Source organism: Thunnus maccoyii, chromosome 2 (assembly GCF_910596095.1).
Source record: "Thunnus maccoyii chromosome 2, fThuMac1.1, whole genome shotgun sequence".
Classification (NCBI taxonomy): domain Eukaryota; kingdom Metazoa; phylum Chordata; class Actinopteri; order Scombriformes; family Scombridae; genus Thunnus; species Thunnus maccoyii.
In genome coordinates, this window is record NC_056534.1 from 299,133 (window position 1) to 313,643 (window position 14,511).

General features: G+C 47.4%; 1 protein-coding gene across 1 annotated transcript in view; it reads right to left on the reverse strand.

Annotated features, from left to right (window-relative positions):
• The window catches only part of aars2 (alanyl-tRNA synthetase 2, mitochondrial (putative)), a 32,647-nt gene that overhangs the window by 17,863 nt on the left and 273 nt on the right, over positions 1–14,511 (reverse strand). The window contains exons 2-10 of the mRNA XM_042398574.1: positions 13,125–13,509; positions 12,263–12,451; positions 9,128–9,273; positions 6,119–6,310; positions 5,033–5,177; positions 3,152–3,297; positions 2,939–3,047; positions 1,507–1,545; positions 1,224–1,338 (exon numbers count right to left, since the gene is read on the reverse strand). Coding sequence (XP_042254508.1) covers positions 1,224–1,338; positions 1,507–1,545; positions 2,939–3,047; positions 3,152–3,297; positions 5,033–5,177; positions 6,119–6,310; positions 9,128–9,273; positions 12,263–12,451; positions 13,125–13,346 — 1,303 coding nt within the window. The 5' untranslated portion in view covers positions 13,347–13,509. The remainder of the gene's footprint in view (positions 1–1,223; positions 1,339–1,506; positions 1,546–2,938; positions 3,048–3,151; positions 3,298–5,032; positions 5,178–6,118; positions 6,311–9,127; positions 9,274–12,262; positions 12,452–13,124; positions 13,510–14,511) is intronic.

Here is a 14,511-nt window from a genome sequence, read left to right on the forward strand (position 1 = left end):
ATAACACATTCATCACATTCATCACATATAACACATTCATCACATATAACACATTCATCACATATAACACATTCCTCACATATATCACATTCATCACATATAACACATTCATCACATTCATCACATATATCACATATATCACATTCATCACATATATCACATATATCACATATAACACATTCATCACATATATCACATATATCATATATATCACATTCATCACATACATCACATATAACACATTCATCACATATAACACATTCATCACATATAACACATTCATCACATTCATCACATATAACACATACATCACATATAACACATTCATCACATTCATCACATATATCACATTCATCACATATATCACATTCATCACATATATCACATTCATCACATATATCACATACATCACATATATCACATACATCACATATAACACATTCGTCACATACATCACATATATCACATTCGTCACATACATCACATATATCACATTCGTCACATACATCACATATATCACATTCGTCACATACATCACATATATCACATTCGTCACATATATCACATTCATCACATATATCACATTCATCACATATATCACATTCATCACATATATCACATTCATCACATTCGTCACATATATCACATATATCACATTCATCACATATATCACATTCATCACATATATCACATATATCACATATATCACATTCGTCACATATATCACATTCGTCACATACATCACATATATCACATTCGTCACATACATCACATATATCACATTCATCACATATATCACATACATCACATATATCACATTCATCACATATATCACATTCATCACATATATCACATTCATCACATATATCACATTCATCACATTCGTCACATATATCACATTCGTCACATACATCACATATATCACATTCATCACATACATCACATATATCACATTCGTCACATACATCACATATATCACATTCGTCACATTCATCACATATATCACATTCATCACATATATCACATTCATCACATACATCACATATATCACATTCGTCACATACATCACATATATCACATATATCACATATATCACATACATCACATATATCATATATATCACATATATCACATGAATCAAGTGGAAATCTGAGAGTGCTCCGTCTACAGCCTGCCCAGGGGGCTGATGGGAGATGTAGGAGCTGAGGGGGGGGGGGACTGACCAGGAAAGACTCCATGTTTGTAGTCCATCCTGCTGAGCGTGCGGAGGATCAGCCGGCTGCCGTGCTGCAGAGACGACAGGAAGTGAGCCTCGTTCTCGTTGATGACATCGACAATCTGGAGGAGGAGCAGCAGCTGATGACATCATCCTGTGACATCATCATCATCTCACTGATGAGTCACCAACTCAGAATTAATTATTACGATCTAACGATCTAAAACCTGTTTATTGATCTTAATTTACTGTTTAATCTGTTTCTTTAAGTATGAAGCACATGGACTCACTCTGTCTGCCTCCCTGTGGAGCTCCGGATACGCGTCACCCTGCACACACAGAGACAATCAACCCATCAATCAATCAATAAACCAATCAATCAACTGCTGGAACAGCAGTAAGTAGTTATAGTTTTTATTTATATGAACAGTGAAATATCTTCTCTTCCTCCTTTTTTATTTTTCATCCTTTGCAGCAGCAGCCCGAACGCAGCAGCCCGAACGCAGCAGCCCGAACGCAGCAGCGTGAACGCAGCAGCATGAACGCAGCAGCCCGAAAGCAGCAGCGTGAACGCAGCAGCGTGAACGCAGCAGCATGAACGCAGCAGCCCGAAAGCAGCAGCCCGGACGCAGCAGCCCGGACGCAGCAGCCCGAACGCAGCAGCCCGAAAGCAGCAGCATGAACGCAGCAGCCCGAACGCAGCAGCCTGAAAGCAGCAGCATGAACGCAGCAGCCCGAACGCAGCAACCCGAACGCAGCAGCCCGAACGCAGCAGCATGAACGCAGCAGCATGAACGCAGCAGCCCGAACGCAGCAGCGTGAACGCAGCAGCGTGAACGCAGCAGCCTGAAAGCAGCAGCCCGGACGCAGCAGCCCGAACGCAGCAGCCCGAAAGCAGCAGCATGAACGCAGCAGCCCGAACGCAGCAGCCCGGACGCAGCAGCATGAACGCAGCAGCCCGAACGCAGCAACCCGAACGCAGCAGCCCGAACGCAGCAGCATGAACGCAGCAGCATGAACGCAGCAGCCCGAACGCAGCAGCCCGGACGCGGCAGCGTGAACGCGGCAGCCCGAAAGCAGCAGCATGAACGCAGCAGCCCGAACGCAGCAGCCCGGACGCAGCAGCATGAACGCAGCAGCCCGAACGCAGCAACCCGAACGCAGCAGCCCGAACGCAGCAGCGTGAACGCAGCAGCCCGAACGCAGCAGCCCGAACGCGGCAGCGTGAACGCGGCAGCCCGAACGCAGCAGCCCGAACGCAGCAGCGTGAACGCAGCAGCCCGAACGCAGCAGCCCGAACGCGGCAGCGTGAACGCAGCAACCCGAACGCAGCAGCCCGAACGCAGCAGCGTGAACGCAGCAGCCCGAACGCAGCAGCCCGAACGCGGCAGCGTGAACGCGGCAGCCCGAACGCAGCAGCCCGGACGCGGCAGCGTGAACGCGGCAGCCCGAACGCAGCAGCGTGAACGCAGCAGCCCGAACGCAGCAGCGTGAACGCAGCAGCCCGAACGCAGCAGCCCGAACGCAGCAGCCCGAACGCAGCAGCGTGAACGCAGCAGCCCGAACGCAGCAGCCCGGACGCGGCAGCGTGAACGCGGCAGCCCGAACGCAGCAGCGTGAACGCAGCAGATTCCATCTGTCTCATAATGATTCATTTGAGAAGAAAAAGCATGACAGAGCTCAGGTGACCTGGTCAGAGGGATGATGGGAAATGTATTTTACCAGGATGTGGGTAACGGTAGGAACCAGGCTGGCCAGCGCTCCCTGAGGAGCCTGCAGGACCTCAGCACAGAAACGCACCGCCCGCCGCAGAATCCTCCGCAACACCAGCCTGACACACAAACAGACAAACACAACGAGGAGCTGTTTACTTCAAACCCTGATATTTGATTGGACGTCCACTCTGCTCTAACAGCTGATTGGTCGATGACTCACTCGGCTCCTGACATGCCCGGGTGAACTCCGTCGGCGATGCAGACCGTCAGCGTGCGGATGTGGTCAGCCACCACTCGGTATGCCATGTCCACCTTCCCCTCGTCTGCCGCGCCTGTCCTGCCACCGTATGGCCCCACGCCAGACCTCTGTGGACACACACATCGCCATGACAACAGGACCTGTCAATCGCACTACACCTGGTACATCACAGATACTGCCAGATACACACCACAGGTCCACCACAGGTGGATGGTGTGTACCTGGTGGAGGTGTGTACCTGGTGGATGGTGTGTACCTGGTGGATGGTGTGTACCTGGTGGATGGTGTGTACCTGGTGGATGGTGTGTGTACCTGGTGGAGGTGTGTGTACCTGGTGGATGGTGTGTGTACCTGGTGGATGGTGTGTACCTGGTGGATGGTGTGTACCTGGTGGATGGTGTGTGTACCTGGTGGATGGTGTGTACCTGGTGGAGGTGTGTGTACCTGGTGGATAGTGTGTACCTGGTGGATGGTGTGTGTACCTGGTGGATGGTGTGTGTACCTGGTGGATGGTGTGTACCTGGTGGAGGTGTGTACCTGGTGGATGGTGTGTGTACCTGGTGGATGGTGTGTACCTGGTGGAGGTGTGTACCTGGTGGATGGTGTGTACCTGGTGGAGGTGTGTGTACCTGGTGGATGGTGTGTACCTGGTGGAGGTGTGTGTACCTGGTGGATGGTGTTTACCTGGTGGATGGTGTGTACCTGGTGGAGGTGTGTACCTGGTGGATGGTGTGTGTACCTGGTGGATGGTGTGTACCTGGTGGAGGTGTGTGTACCTGGTGGATGGTGTGTACCTGGTGGATGGTGTGTGTACCTGGTGGAGGTGTGTGTACCTGGTGGATGGTGTTTACCTGGTGGATGGTGTGTACCTGGTGGATGGTGTGTGTACCTGGTGGATGGTGTTTACCTGGTGGATGGTGTGTACCTGGTGGATGGTGTGTACCTGGTGGATGGTGTTTACCTGGTGGATGGTGTGTGTACCTGGTGGATGGTGTGTACCTGGTGGATGGTGTGTGTACCTGGTGGATGGTGTGTGTACCTGGTGGATGGTGTTTATCTGGTGGATGGTGTGTACCTGGTGGATGGTGTGTGTACCTGGTGGATGGTGTGTACCTGGTGGATGGTGTGTACCTGGTGGATGGTGTGTGTACCTGGTGGATGGTGTGTACCTGGTGGATGGTGTTTACCTGGTGGATGGTGTGTACCTGGTGGATGGTGTGTACCTGGTGGATGGTGTGTGTACCTGGTGGATGGTGTTTACCTGGTGGATGGTGTGTACCTGGTGGATGGTGTGTACCTGGTGGATGGTGTGTGTACCTGGTGGATGGTGTGTGTACCTGGTGGATGGTGTGTACCTGGTGGATGGTGTGTGTACCTGGTGGATGGTGTGTACCTGGTGGATGGTGTGTACCTGGTGGATGGTGTGTGTACCTGGTGGATGGTGTGTACCTGGTGGATGGTGTGTGTACCTGGTGGATGGTGTGTACCTGGTGGATGGTGTGTACCTGGTGGATGGTGTGTGTACCTGGTGGATGGTGTGTACCTGGTGGATGGTGTGTACCTGGTGGATGGTGTGTACCTGGTGGATGGTGTGTGTACCTGGTGGATGGTGTGTGTACCTGGTGGATGGTGTTTACCTGGTGGATGGTGTGTGTACCTGGTGGATGGTGTGTACCTGGTCGATGGTGTGTGTACCTGGTGGATGGTGTTTACCTGGTGGATGGTGTGTACCTGGTGGATGGTGTGTGTACCTGGTGGAGGTGTGTACCTGGTGGATGGTGTGTACCTGGTGGATGGTGTGTACCTGGTGGAGGTGTGTGTACCTGGTGGAGGTGTGTGTACCTGGTGGATGGTGTCCAGCAGGGGGCTGAATAGGTCGGTGTCGTAGTTTGATCTTTTGCCCTGCAGGACGCTCACCAGTCTCTCCAGTCCCATCCCAGTATCCACACTGAACGAGGGCAGCAGCCGCAGACTGTGGTCCACCTCCCTGAGACACATACACACACACGCGCACACGCACACGCACACGTCATCCATGAACTGATCTGCAGCTGATTCACCGCTGGCTCTAACGTCTCCGCAGCATCTTGATATGTGATTTAATTCCTTCTGGAAGATAAATGTTGGTCTCACAGATGAAATCTAACTATTGTAGCTGCAACATTAGTTTGAATGTAAAGTGAAGCTTCATGTTTTTACTGACAGAACAGCAGCGCTGCCTCTGGAGCTCCACATGTTAACATATATACATGGATTCAGATTAACATCAGTCTGGATTAGATTTAATTTAATTTAATCAAACTACAGTTTGGGTTTTTATTACAGCTGCATTACAGACTGGATTACATCATTTACTGCATCAGTCAGTCAGGTTATTATTTGACATTATATTGTCAATATATTGTACATATATTTAGAGCTTTGAGTGGAGGTGATGATGTCACAGTACAGTCACTCAGGTGTGTTGAAGCTGAGTTTCTGGGACTTTTTACTCCCAAGTCGAACTTCCAAAGTCCGAACTAGCAAGTCTGAGGTTGGTGTTGCTGGCGTTGAGAAACGGCTTCTGTGATCACATGTAACGACAACAGGAAATGATGCGTTTCCAGTTAAAGTCTGTTGGTCAATCCTGTTTTCTGCACCTTTGAAATATCTTGAAAATTAGATTTTTTTTATCCCTTAAGAATCTGGAAACTTTCATCATGATTGTCTCACTCAGTACAACCCATCCAACCTCCAGCTGCTGCGTCCAGTGGAGCCTCTATACTGGTTTAACATATTAATGGTTTCTTTAAAGTCTGTCTGCGGTTCAGATCCTCCAGCCGCTCGCTCTCTTCCTCTCTCTAATCTCTCTTAAAAACACGTTTTTAGATTTGCTTTCTCTTCATTCATACTTACTGCATCAATATAAATAAAGTTATTATTCTGTACCTGTTGTACTGCATGAAAACCAGGTTCCAGATCTCCACCACGTCAGGACTGTCAGTGTTGACGAGCGCCGCGGCGTCTCGCCCCCCCACATGGTCGTAGTGGATCTCTGTGCAGGGGCCGCAGGGGCCCGAGTCCCCCATCTCCCAGAAGTTCTCCTTCAGGCCGAATGGGAGGAGGCGACCGGGGGGAACCCTGAGGAGGAGTGACATCATCACTGACATCACCACTGACATCACCACCGACCATGAAGCGCGGCCACGCCGACGCTTTACTCACTTCCTGCTGGTTTCATTTTGCAGCAGCTTTTTTCAAAACCTTGTGATCCAGTTTGTGATGTTTTATGTCTCTCTGTCAGTTAATGTGCAGAACAGACGACAGCGTGTCAGTTAATGTGCAGAACAGACTACAGCGTGTCAGTTAATGTGCAGAACAGACTACAGCGTGTCAGTTAATGTGCAGAACAGACTACAGCGTGGCAGTTAATGTGCAGAACAGACTACAGCGTGTCAGTTAATGTGCAGTACAGACTACAGAGTGTCAGTTAATGTGCAGAACAGACTACAGCGTGACAGTTAATGTGCAGTACAGACTACAGCATGGCAGTTAATGTGCAGTACAGACTACAGTGTGTCAGTTAATGTGCAGTACAGACTACAGTGTGTCAGTTAATGTGCAGTACAGACTACAGTGTGGCAGTTAATGTGCAGTACAGACTACAGTGTGTCAGTTAATGTGCAGTACAGACTACAGTGTGTCAGTTAATGTGCAGTACAGACTACAGTGTGGCAGTTAATGTGCAGAACAGACTACAGCGTGTCAGTTAATGTGCAGAACAGACTACAGCGTGGCAGTTAATGTGCAGAACAGACTACAGCGTGTCAGTTAATGTGCAGTACAGACTACAGCGTGTCAGTTAATGTGCAGAACAGACTACAGCGTGGCAGTTAATGTGCAGTACAGACTACAGTGTGTCAGTTAATGTGCAGAACAGACTACAGCGTGTCAGTTAATGTGCAGTACAGACTACAGTGTGTCAGTTAATGTGCAGTACAGACTACAGTGTGTCAGTTCATGTGCAGTACAGACTACAGTGTGTCAGTTAATGTGCAGTACAGACTACAGTGTGTCAGTTAATGTGCAGTACAGACTACAGTGTGTCAGTTCATGTGCAGTACAGACTACAGCGTGTCAGTTAATGTGCAGAACAGACTACAGCGTGTCAGTTAATGTGCAGAACAGACTACAGCGTGTCAGTTAATGTGCAGAACAGACGACAGCGTGTCAGTTAATGTGCAGAACAGACTACAGCGTGTCAGTTAATGTGCAGTACAGACTACAGCGTGTCAGTTAATGTGCAGTACAGACTACAGCGTGTCAGTTAATGTGCAGTACAGACTACAGCGTGTCAGTTAATGTGCAGTACAGACTACAGCGTGTCAGTTAATGTGCAGAACAGACTACAGCGTGTCAGTTAATGTGCAGAACAGACTACAGCGTGGCAGTTAATGTGCAGAACAGACTACAGCGTGTCAGTTAATGTGCAGTACAGACTACAGCGTGTCAGTTAATGTGCAGTACAGACTACAGCGTGTCAGTTAATGTGCAGTACAGACTACAGCGTGTCAGTTAATGTGCAGTACAGACGACAGCGTGTCAGTTAATGTGCAGTACAGACTACAGCGTGTCAGTTAATGTGCAGTACAGACTACAGTGTGGCAGTTAATGTGCAGTACAGACTACAGCGTGTCAGTTAATGTGCAGTACAGACTACAGCGTGTCAGTTAATGTGCAGTACAGACTACAGCGTGTCAGTTAATGTGCAGAACAGACTACAGCGTGTCAGTTAATGTGCAGTACAGACTACAGCGTGTCAGTTAATGTGCAGTACAGACTACAGCGTGGCAGTTAATGTGCAGTACAGACTACAGCGTGGCAGTTAATGTGCAGTACAGACTACAGCGTGGCAGTTAATGTGCAGTACAGACTACAGCGTGGCAGTTAATGTGCAGTACAGACTACAGCGTGGCAGTTAATGTGCAGTACAGACTACAGCGTGGCAGTTAATGTGCAGTACAGACTACAGCGTGTCAGTTAATGTGCAGTACAGACTACAGCGTGGCAGTTAATGTGCAGTACAGACTACAGCGTGGCAGTTAATGTGCAGTACAGACTACAGCGTGTCAGTTAATGTGCAGTACAGACTACAGTGTGTCAGTTCATGTGCAGTACAGACTACAGCGTGGCAGTTAATGTGCAGTACAGACTACAGCGTGGCAGTTCATGTGCAGTACAGACTACAGTGTGTCAGTTAATGTGCAGTACAGACTACAGCGTGACAGTTCATGTGCAGTACAGACTACAGTGTGTCAGTTCATGTGCAGTACAGACTACAGCGTCTGTTGTTTCCCAAACTGCTGGAAGAGTGACGTGTGTTAGCTCCACAGTTAGCAACAACAGGTTAGCCTAACCTGAAGACGATAAACAGAGAAATATGTGGCGACTTCCTGCCGCCAACCTACAGGAAACACTGTGCTGTAATTTAGTAAATTCAAAGCCTCGCAAATTTTGTGGAGATTTGTTGAATTCACGCTAATTATTGCGATCAGTTTCCTGGAGGGAGAGTAAATGATGATAAAATGAATCACACAAAAGTAATTCATCAAGATTACGTTTGTAAATGTGGCTCATTGGTGTTTTACAGATAAGAATCAGAGTCAAATTACAACAATGTTTTATATATATATATATATACATATATATATATATATTTATTTATATATACACACATATATATGTGTGTATATATATATATATATAAATATAAATAAATAAATATATATATATATATATATATATATATATATCTCACATCAGATGTCTGTAGAGAAACATGTCTGCTGCTCTGAGTCAGCGTGATGTGTTCACGTCCTCACGTTCAGTTTACTGACAGTAGTGTGAGAAATGGCGTCTGCGTGTTTTATGTGCTGTCTGACGTGACATCACACGTACCCGATGTCCAACCAGATCTGTCGAGTCTCCTGGTCGACTGATAACCCCGACGCAGCGTCTCCAGCAAAATACGACACGTACAGTCTGTCAGCAGGTATCCCATAATGCTCTGTGAGGAGGCTCCACGCCATCCTACACGCCTCCTCCTGCACACACACACACACACACACACACACACACACACACACACACACACACACAACTGACACCATCGATATATAATATACACTAATCTATATTATACACATACACACATATATATATATATATATATATACATTCCTCAAAGAGCTCTGGCATCAACCACAGCTGTGAACTTATTGTGAAATTAAATATGACAATTTCCCCCAAAATGATGTTTATTATAATTCTTCTAAGAAAAGAAGCTCAGATTATGACTCAGTTTCATTATTGATCCACTGCTGATGATCATTGAACTGATTAAAGATGTATTGACTGATGAAGCAGGAGACGTGTGGTGCCATCCATCCATCCATCCCTCCATCCATCCCTCCATCCATCCATCCATCCCTCTATCCATCCATCCATCCATCCATCCCTCTATCCATCCCTCTATCCATCCATCCATCCCTCTATCCATCCCTCCATCCCTCTATCCATCCATCCATCCATCCATCCCTCTATCCATCCATCCATCCCTCTATCCATCCATCCATCCATCCATCCCTCTATCCATCCATCCATCCATCCATCCCTCTATCCATCCCTCTATCCATCCATCCATCCCTCTATCCATCCCTCCATCCCTCTATCCATCCATCCATCCATCCATCCCTCTATCCATCCATCCATCCCTCTATCCATCCATCCATCCATCCATCCATCCCTCTATCCATCCATCCATCCATCCATCCCTCTATCCATCCATCCATCCATCCATCCCTCTATCCATCCCTCCATCCATCCATCCATCCCTCTATCCATCCATCCATCCATCCATCCCTCTATCCATCCATCCATCCATCCATCCCTCTATCCATCCATCCATCCATCCATCCCTCTATCCATCCCTCTATCCATCCATCCATCCCTCTATCCATCCATCCATCCCTCTATCCATCCCTCTATCCATCCATCCATCCCTCTATCCATCCATCCATCCCTCTATCCATCCCTCTATCCATCCATCCATCCCTCTATCCATCCATCCATCCATCCATCCCTCTATCCATCCATCCATCCATCCATCCCTCTATCCATCCCTCTATCCATCCATCCATCCCTCTATCCATCCCTCCATCCATCCATCCCTCTATCCATCCATCCATCCATCCATCCCTCTATCCATCCCTCTATCCATCCATCCATCCCTCTATCCATCCCTCCATCCCTCTATCCATCCATCCATCCATCCATCCCTCTATCCATCCATCCATCCCTCTATCCATCCATCCATCCATCCATCCCTCTATCCATCCCTCTATCCATCCATCCATCCCTCTATCCATCCATCCATCCCTCTATCCATCCCTCTATCCATCCATCCATCCCTCTATCCATCCATCCATCCCTCTATCCATCCCTCTATCCATCCATCCATCCCTCTATCCATCCATCCATCCATCCATCCCTCTATCCATCCCTCTATCCATCCATCCATCCCTCTATCCATCCATCCATCCCTCTATCCATCCATCCATCCATCCATCCCTCTATCCATCCCTCTATCCATCCATCCATCCATCCATCCCTCTATCCATCCATCCATCCCTCCATCCATCCATCCATCCCTCTATCCATCCATCCATCCCTCTATCCATCCATCCATCCCTCCATCCATCCCTCCATCCATCCATCCATCCCTCTATCCATCCATCCATCCATCCATCCATCCCTCTATCCATCCATCCATCCATCCCTCTATCCATCCATCCATCCCTCCATCCATCCCTCCATCCATCCATCCATCCCTCTATCCATCCATCCATCCATCCATCCCTCTATCCATCCCTCTATCCATCCATCCATCCCTCTATCCATCCCTCCATCCCTCTATCCATCCATCCATCCATCCATCCCTCTATCCATCCATCCATCCCTCTATCCATCCATCCATCCATCCATCCCTCTATCCATCCCTCTATCCATCCATCCATCCCTCTATCCATCCATCCATCCCTCTATCCATCCATCCATCCATCCATCCCTCTATCCATCCATCCATCCATCCATCCCTCTATCCATCCCTCTATCCATCCATCCATCCCTCTATCCATCCCTCCATCCCTCTATCCATCCATCCATCCATCCATCCCTCTATCCATCCCTCTATCCATCCATCCATCCCTCTATCCATCCATCCATCCCTCTATCCATCCATCCATCCATCCATCCCTCTATCCATCCCTCTATCCATCCCTCCATCCCTCTATCCATCCATCCATCCCTCTATCCATCCCTCCATCCATCCATCCCTCTATCCATCCCTCCATCCATCCATTCCTTCATTCATTCATCCATTCCTTCATTCATTCATTCATTCATTCATCCATCCATTCATCCATACATTCATTCCTTCATCCATCCATCCATCCATCCCTCCATCCGTTCATCCATCCATTCATTCCTTCCTTCCTTCCTTCATTCCTTCCTTCATTCATTCATCCATCCATCCGTTCATCCATTCATTCCTTCCTTCCTTCATCCATTCATTCCTTCCTTCATTCATTCCTTCCTTCATTCATTCATTCCTTCATTCATTCATTCCTTCATTCATTCATTCATTCCTTCATTCATTCATTCCTTCCTTCATTCATTCCTTCCTTCATTCATTCCTTCCTTCATCCATTCATTCCTTCCTTCATTCATTCCTTCCTTCATTCATTCATTCCTTCATTCATTCATTCCTTCCTTCATTCATTCCTTCCTTCATCCATTCATTCCTTCCTTCATTCATTCATTCCTTCCTTCATTCATCCCTCCATTCATCCATCCATTCATCCGTTCATCCATCCATTCCTACATTCATCCCTCCATCCATCCATTCATTCATCCGTTCATTCATCCATTCCTACATTCATCCCTCCATCCATTCATCCATTCATTCCTTCCTTCATCCATTCATTCCTTCATTCATCCATCCTTCCATCCATTCATCCGTTCATCCCTCCTCACCTTGAAGTAGTCTCCAAACGACCAGTTTCCGAGCATCTCGAAGAAGGTGTGGTGATGAAGGTCTCGGCCGACGTCCTCCAGGTCGTTGTGTTTCCCGCCGGCTCGGACGCATTTCTGACTGTTGACGACCCGCCGGTACGCAGACATGTGACTGCGAGGGTCCGCGGTCCCCAGGAAGACCGGCTTAAACTGCAACAACACACACCTGAGTCAGTCACGTGACCGCTGCCGCACCTGTTTCACAACATCAGCGTTTGTGCTCACCCACATCCCGGAGTGTCCTTGAACGCACCATCAGACACCAATACGTCATATCTAAAGGTTATTGAACATTTATTGATCAGGTTTCAGTCTGGTGAAAATGTGACAAACCTGTGAAACTGCAGAGTCTCAATCAATGTATCTTGTTTCTCTGATCAGGGATCAATGACAGGAACTCGGATCAATAAATCAGGTGATCTGGGCTGTTTCAGTGAAAACTGAGGGAAACTCTGTTACCATGGCAACTGACTCTGATCAGCTGCTCTTCATTAAGATCTGTGCTGGTTTAGTTTAATGATGTTTGTAAAAACTGATCAATACAATAATCAATTCAATGACATTATTACATAAAGATTGATCATTAAACAGATTAATAAGTAAATCCTGTTGCCATGGAGACAAATTGACTTATTGGGACAGAGCGGGACAGGACAAGACCGGGACAGACCGAGACAGACCGGGATAGGACCGGGACAGGACAGGACAAGACCGGGACAGACCGAGACAGACCGGGACAGGACAAGACCGGGACAGACCGGGACAGGACAGGACCGGGACAGATCGGGACAGACCGGACCGGACAGACCCGGGTGTGACTGACCTGGTTCATGCCGGCGTTGACGAACAGCAGGCTCGGGTCTCCGCGGGGCCGGACCGGGCTGGACGGGACCAGCAGGTGTCCGTGTTTCTGCTGGAAGAAGTCAAGGAAGAGGCTCCGGACCCGCGCGGCGGGCAGCGGCGGAGGAAGGCCGCTGAAGGAGCGCTGTGAGCCGGCAGAGAGGAGCTGCGGAGGCCGGAGCCTCCGGAGCAGCGGCCGGAACATCTGCGGCTGAGGACCGAGTCACACACGGACCTGAACCCGAACCATGGTGACCCTCAAACGACTACAGGTTGTGATTATGCGCAGGCGCACTGTGGACCTTCTTCTTCCTCTTCTTCCTGTTTTTATAGCGGCAGCTTATAGGCGCATTACCGCCACCTGCCGGCTGGGAGTGAGAACAGAGACGACAACAATAACAATAACAATAACAACAACAATAATAACAATAACAACAACAACAACAATAACAATAACAACAACAACAATAATAATAACCTAACCTGATGGTAAACATGTTTCAGACTCAGTTCTTCACTCCAAGCTTCCTGATTGATCTTTAATGTTTGCTGTGTGTGTGTGTGTGCGTGTGTGTGTGTGTGTGTGTGTGCGTGTGTGTGTGTGTGTGTGTGTGTGTGTGTGTGTGTGTGTGCGTGTGTGTGTGTGAAGATGTTTCCTCATCTTTCAGTCTCTTTCTCCCTCTGTGAGCTGGAATCCACATAAACATGATCAATATGTTCAGCTGCTGGCAGGAGGAAGAGGAGTTCGGAGGAAGAGGAGTTTGGAGGAAGAAGTTAATTAATTATCTTCATTAATAAAGAACATGAACACTGTTGATCAGTGTTTTAATGTCTCTTCTGTTATTTATTAAATGTTTTTATTTCATTGTCTTTGTGTTTCTGATGTTTGTTCGCAGGAATGTAACTAATGTTAAAATAAAATACTGCATCAACCAGAACCAGATCAGTACTGACTTTCAATAAATCAATCAATAATCAATAAATCCTGATCAATAAATCCAGCCTCAGACATGCTGAGTTTCTAAACTAATCATTAAATACCCACCACTATTCTGTGTATCAGCTGCTGCAGGAGATCAATAACAATGTGCAGGATTAATGACGTCACTGCTAGTCTGGAGCCAATCAGGTTCCAGTATTCAGCGGACATAAGGAAACGTTTACTGACAGATTGTGCAGTTTTAATGAGATTATTACACTTTTTTGTAGTAAAAACCATTTCAGACACAAATTATTGCTTATTCAGAATATTTTTACACGACTGAAGGGAATCTTTAAATTAACAGTTAATTAAATTATTAATATAACTGAAAAGAAACAGACTCTCACTGATAAACACCTGTCACACCTGCTGATGATGTCACACCTGC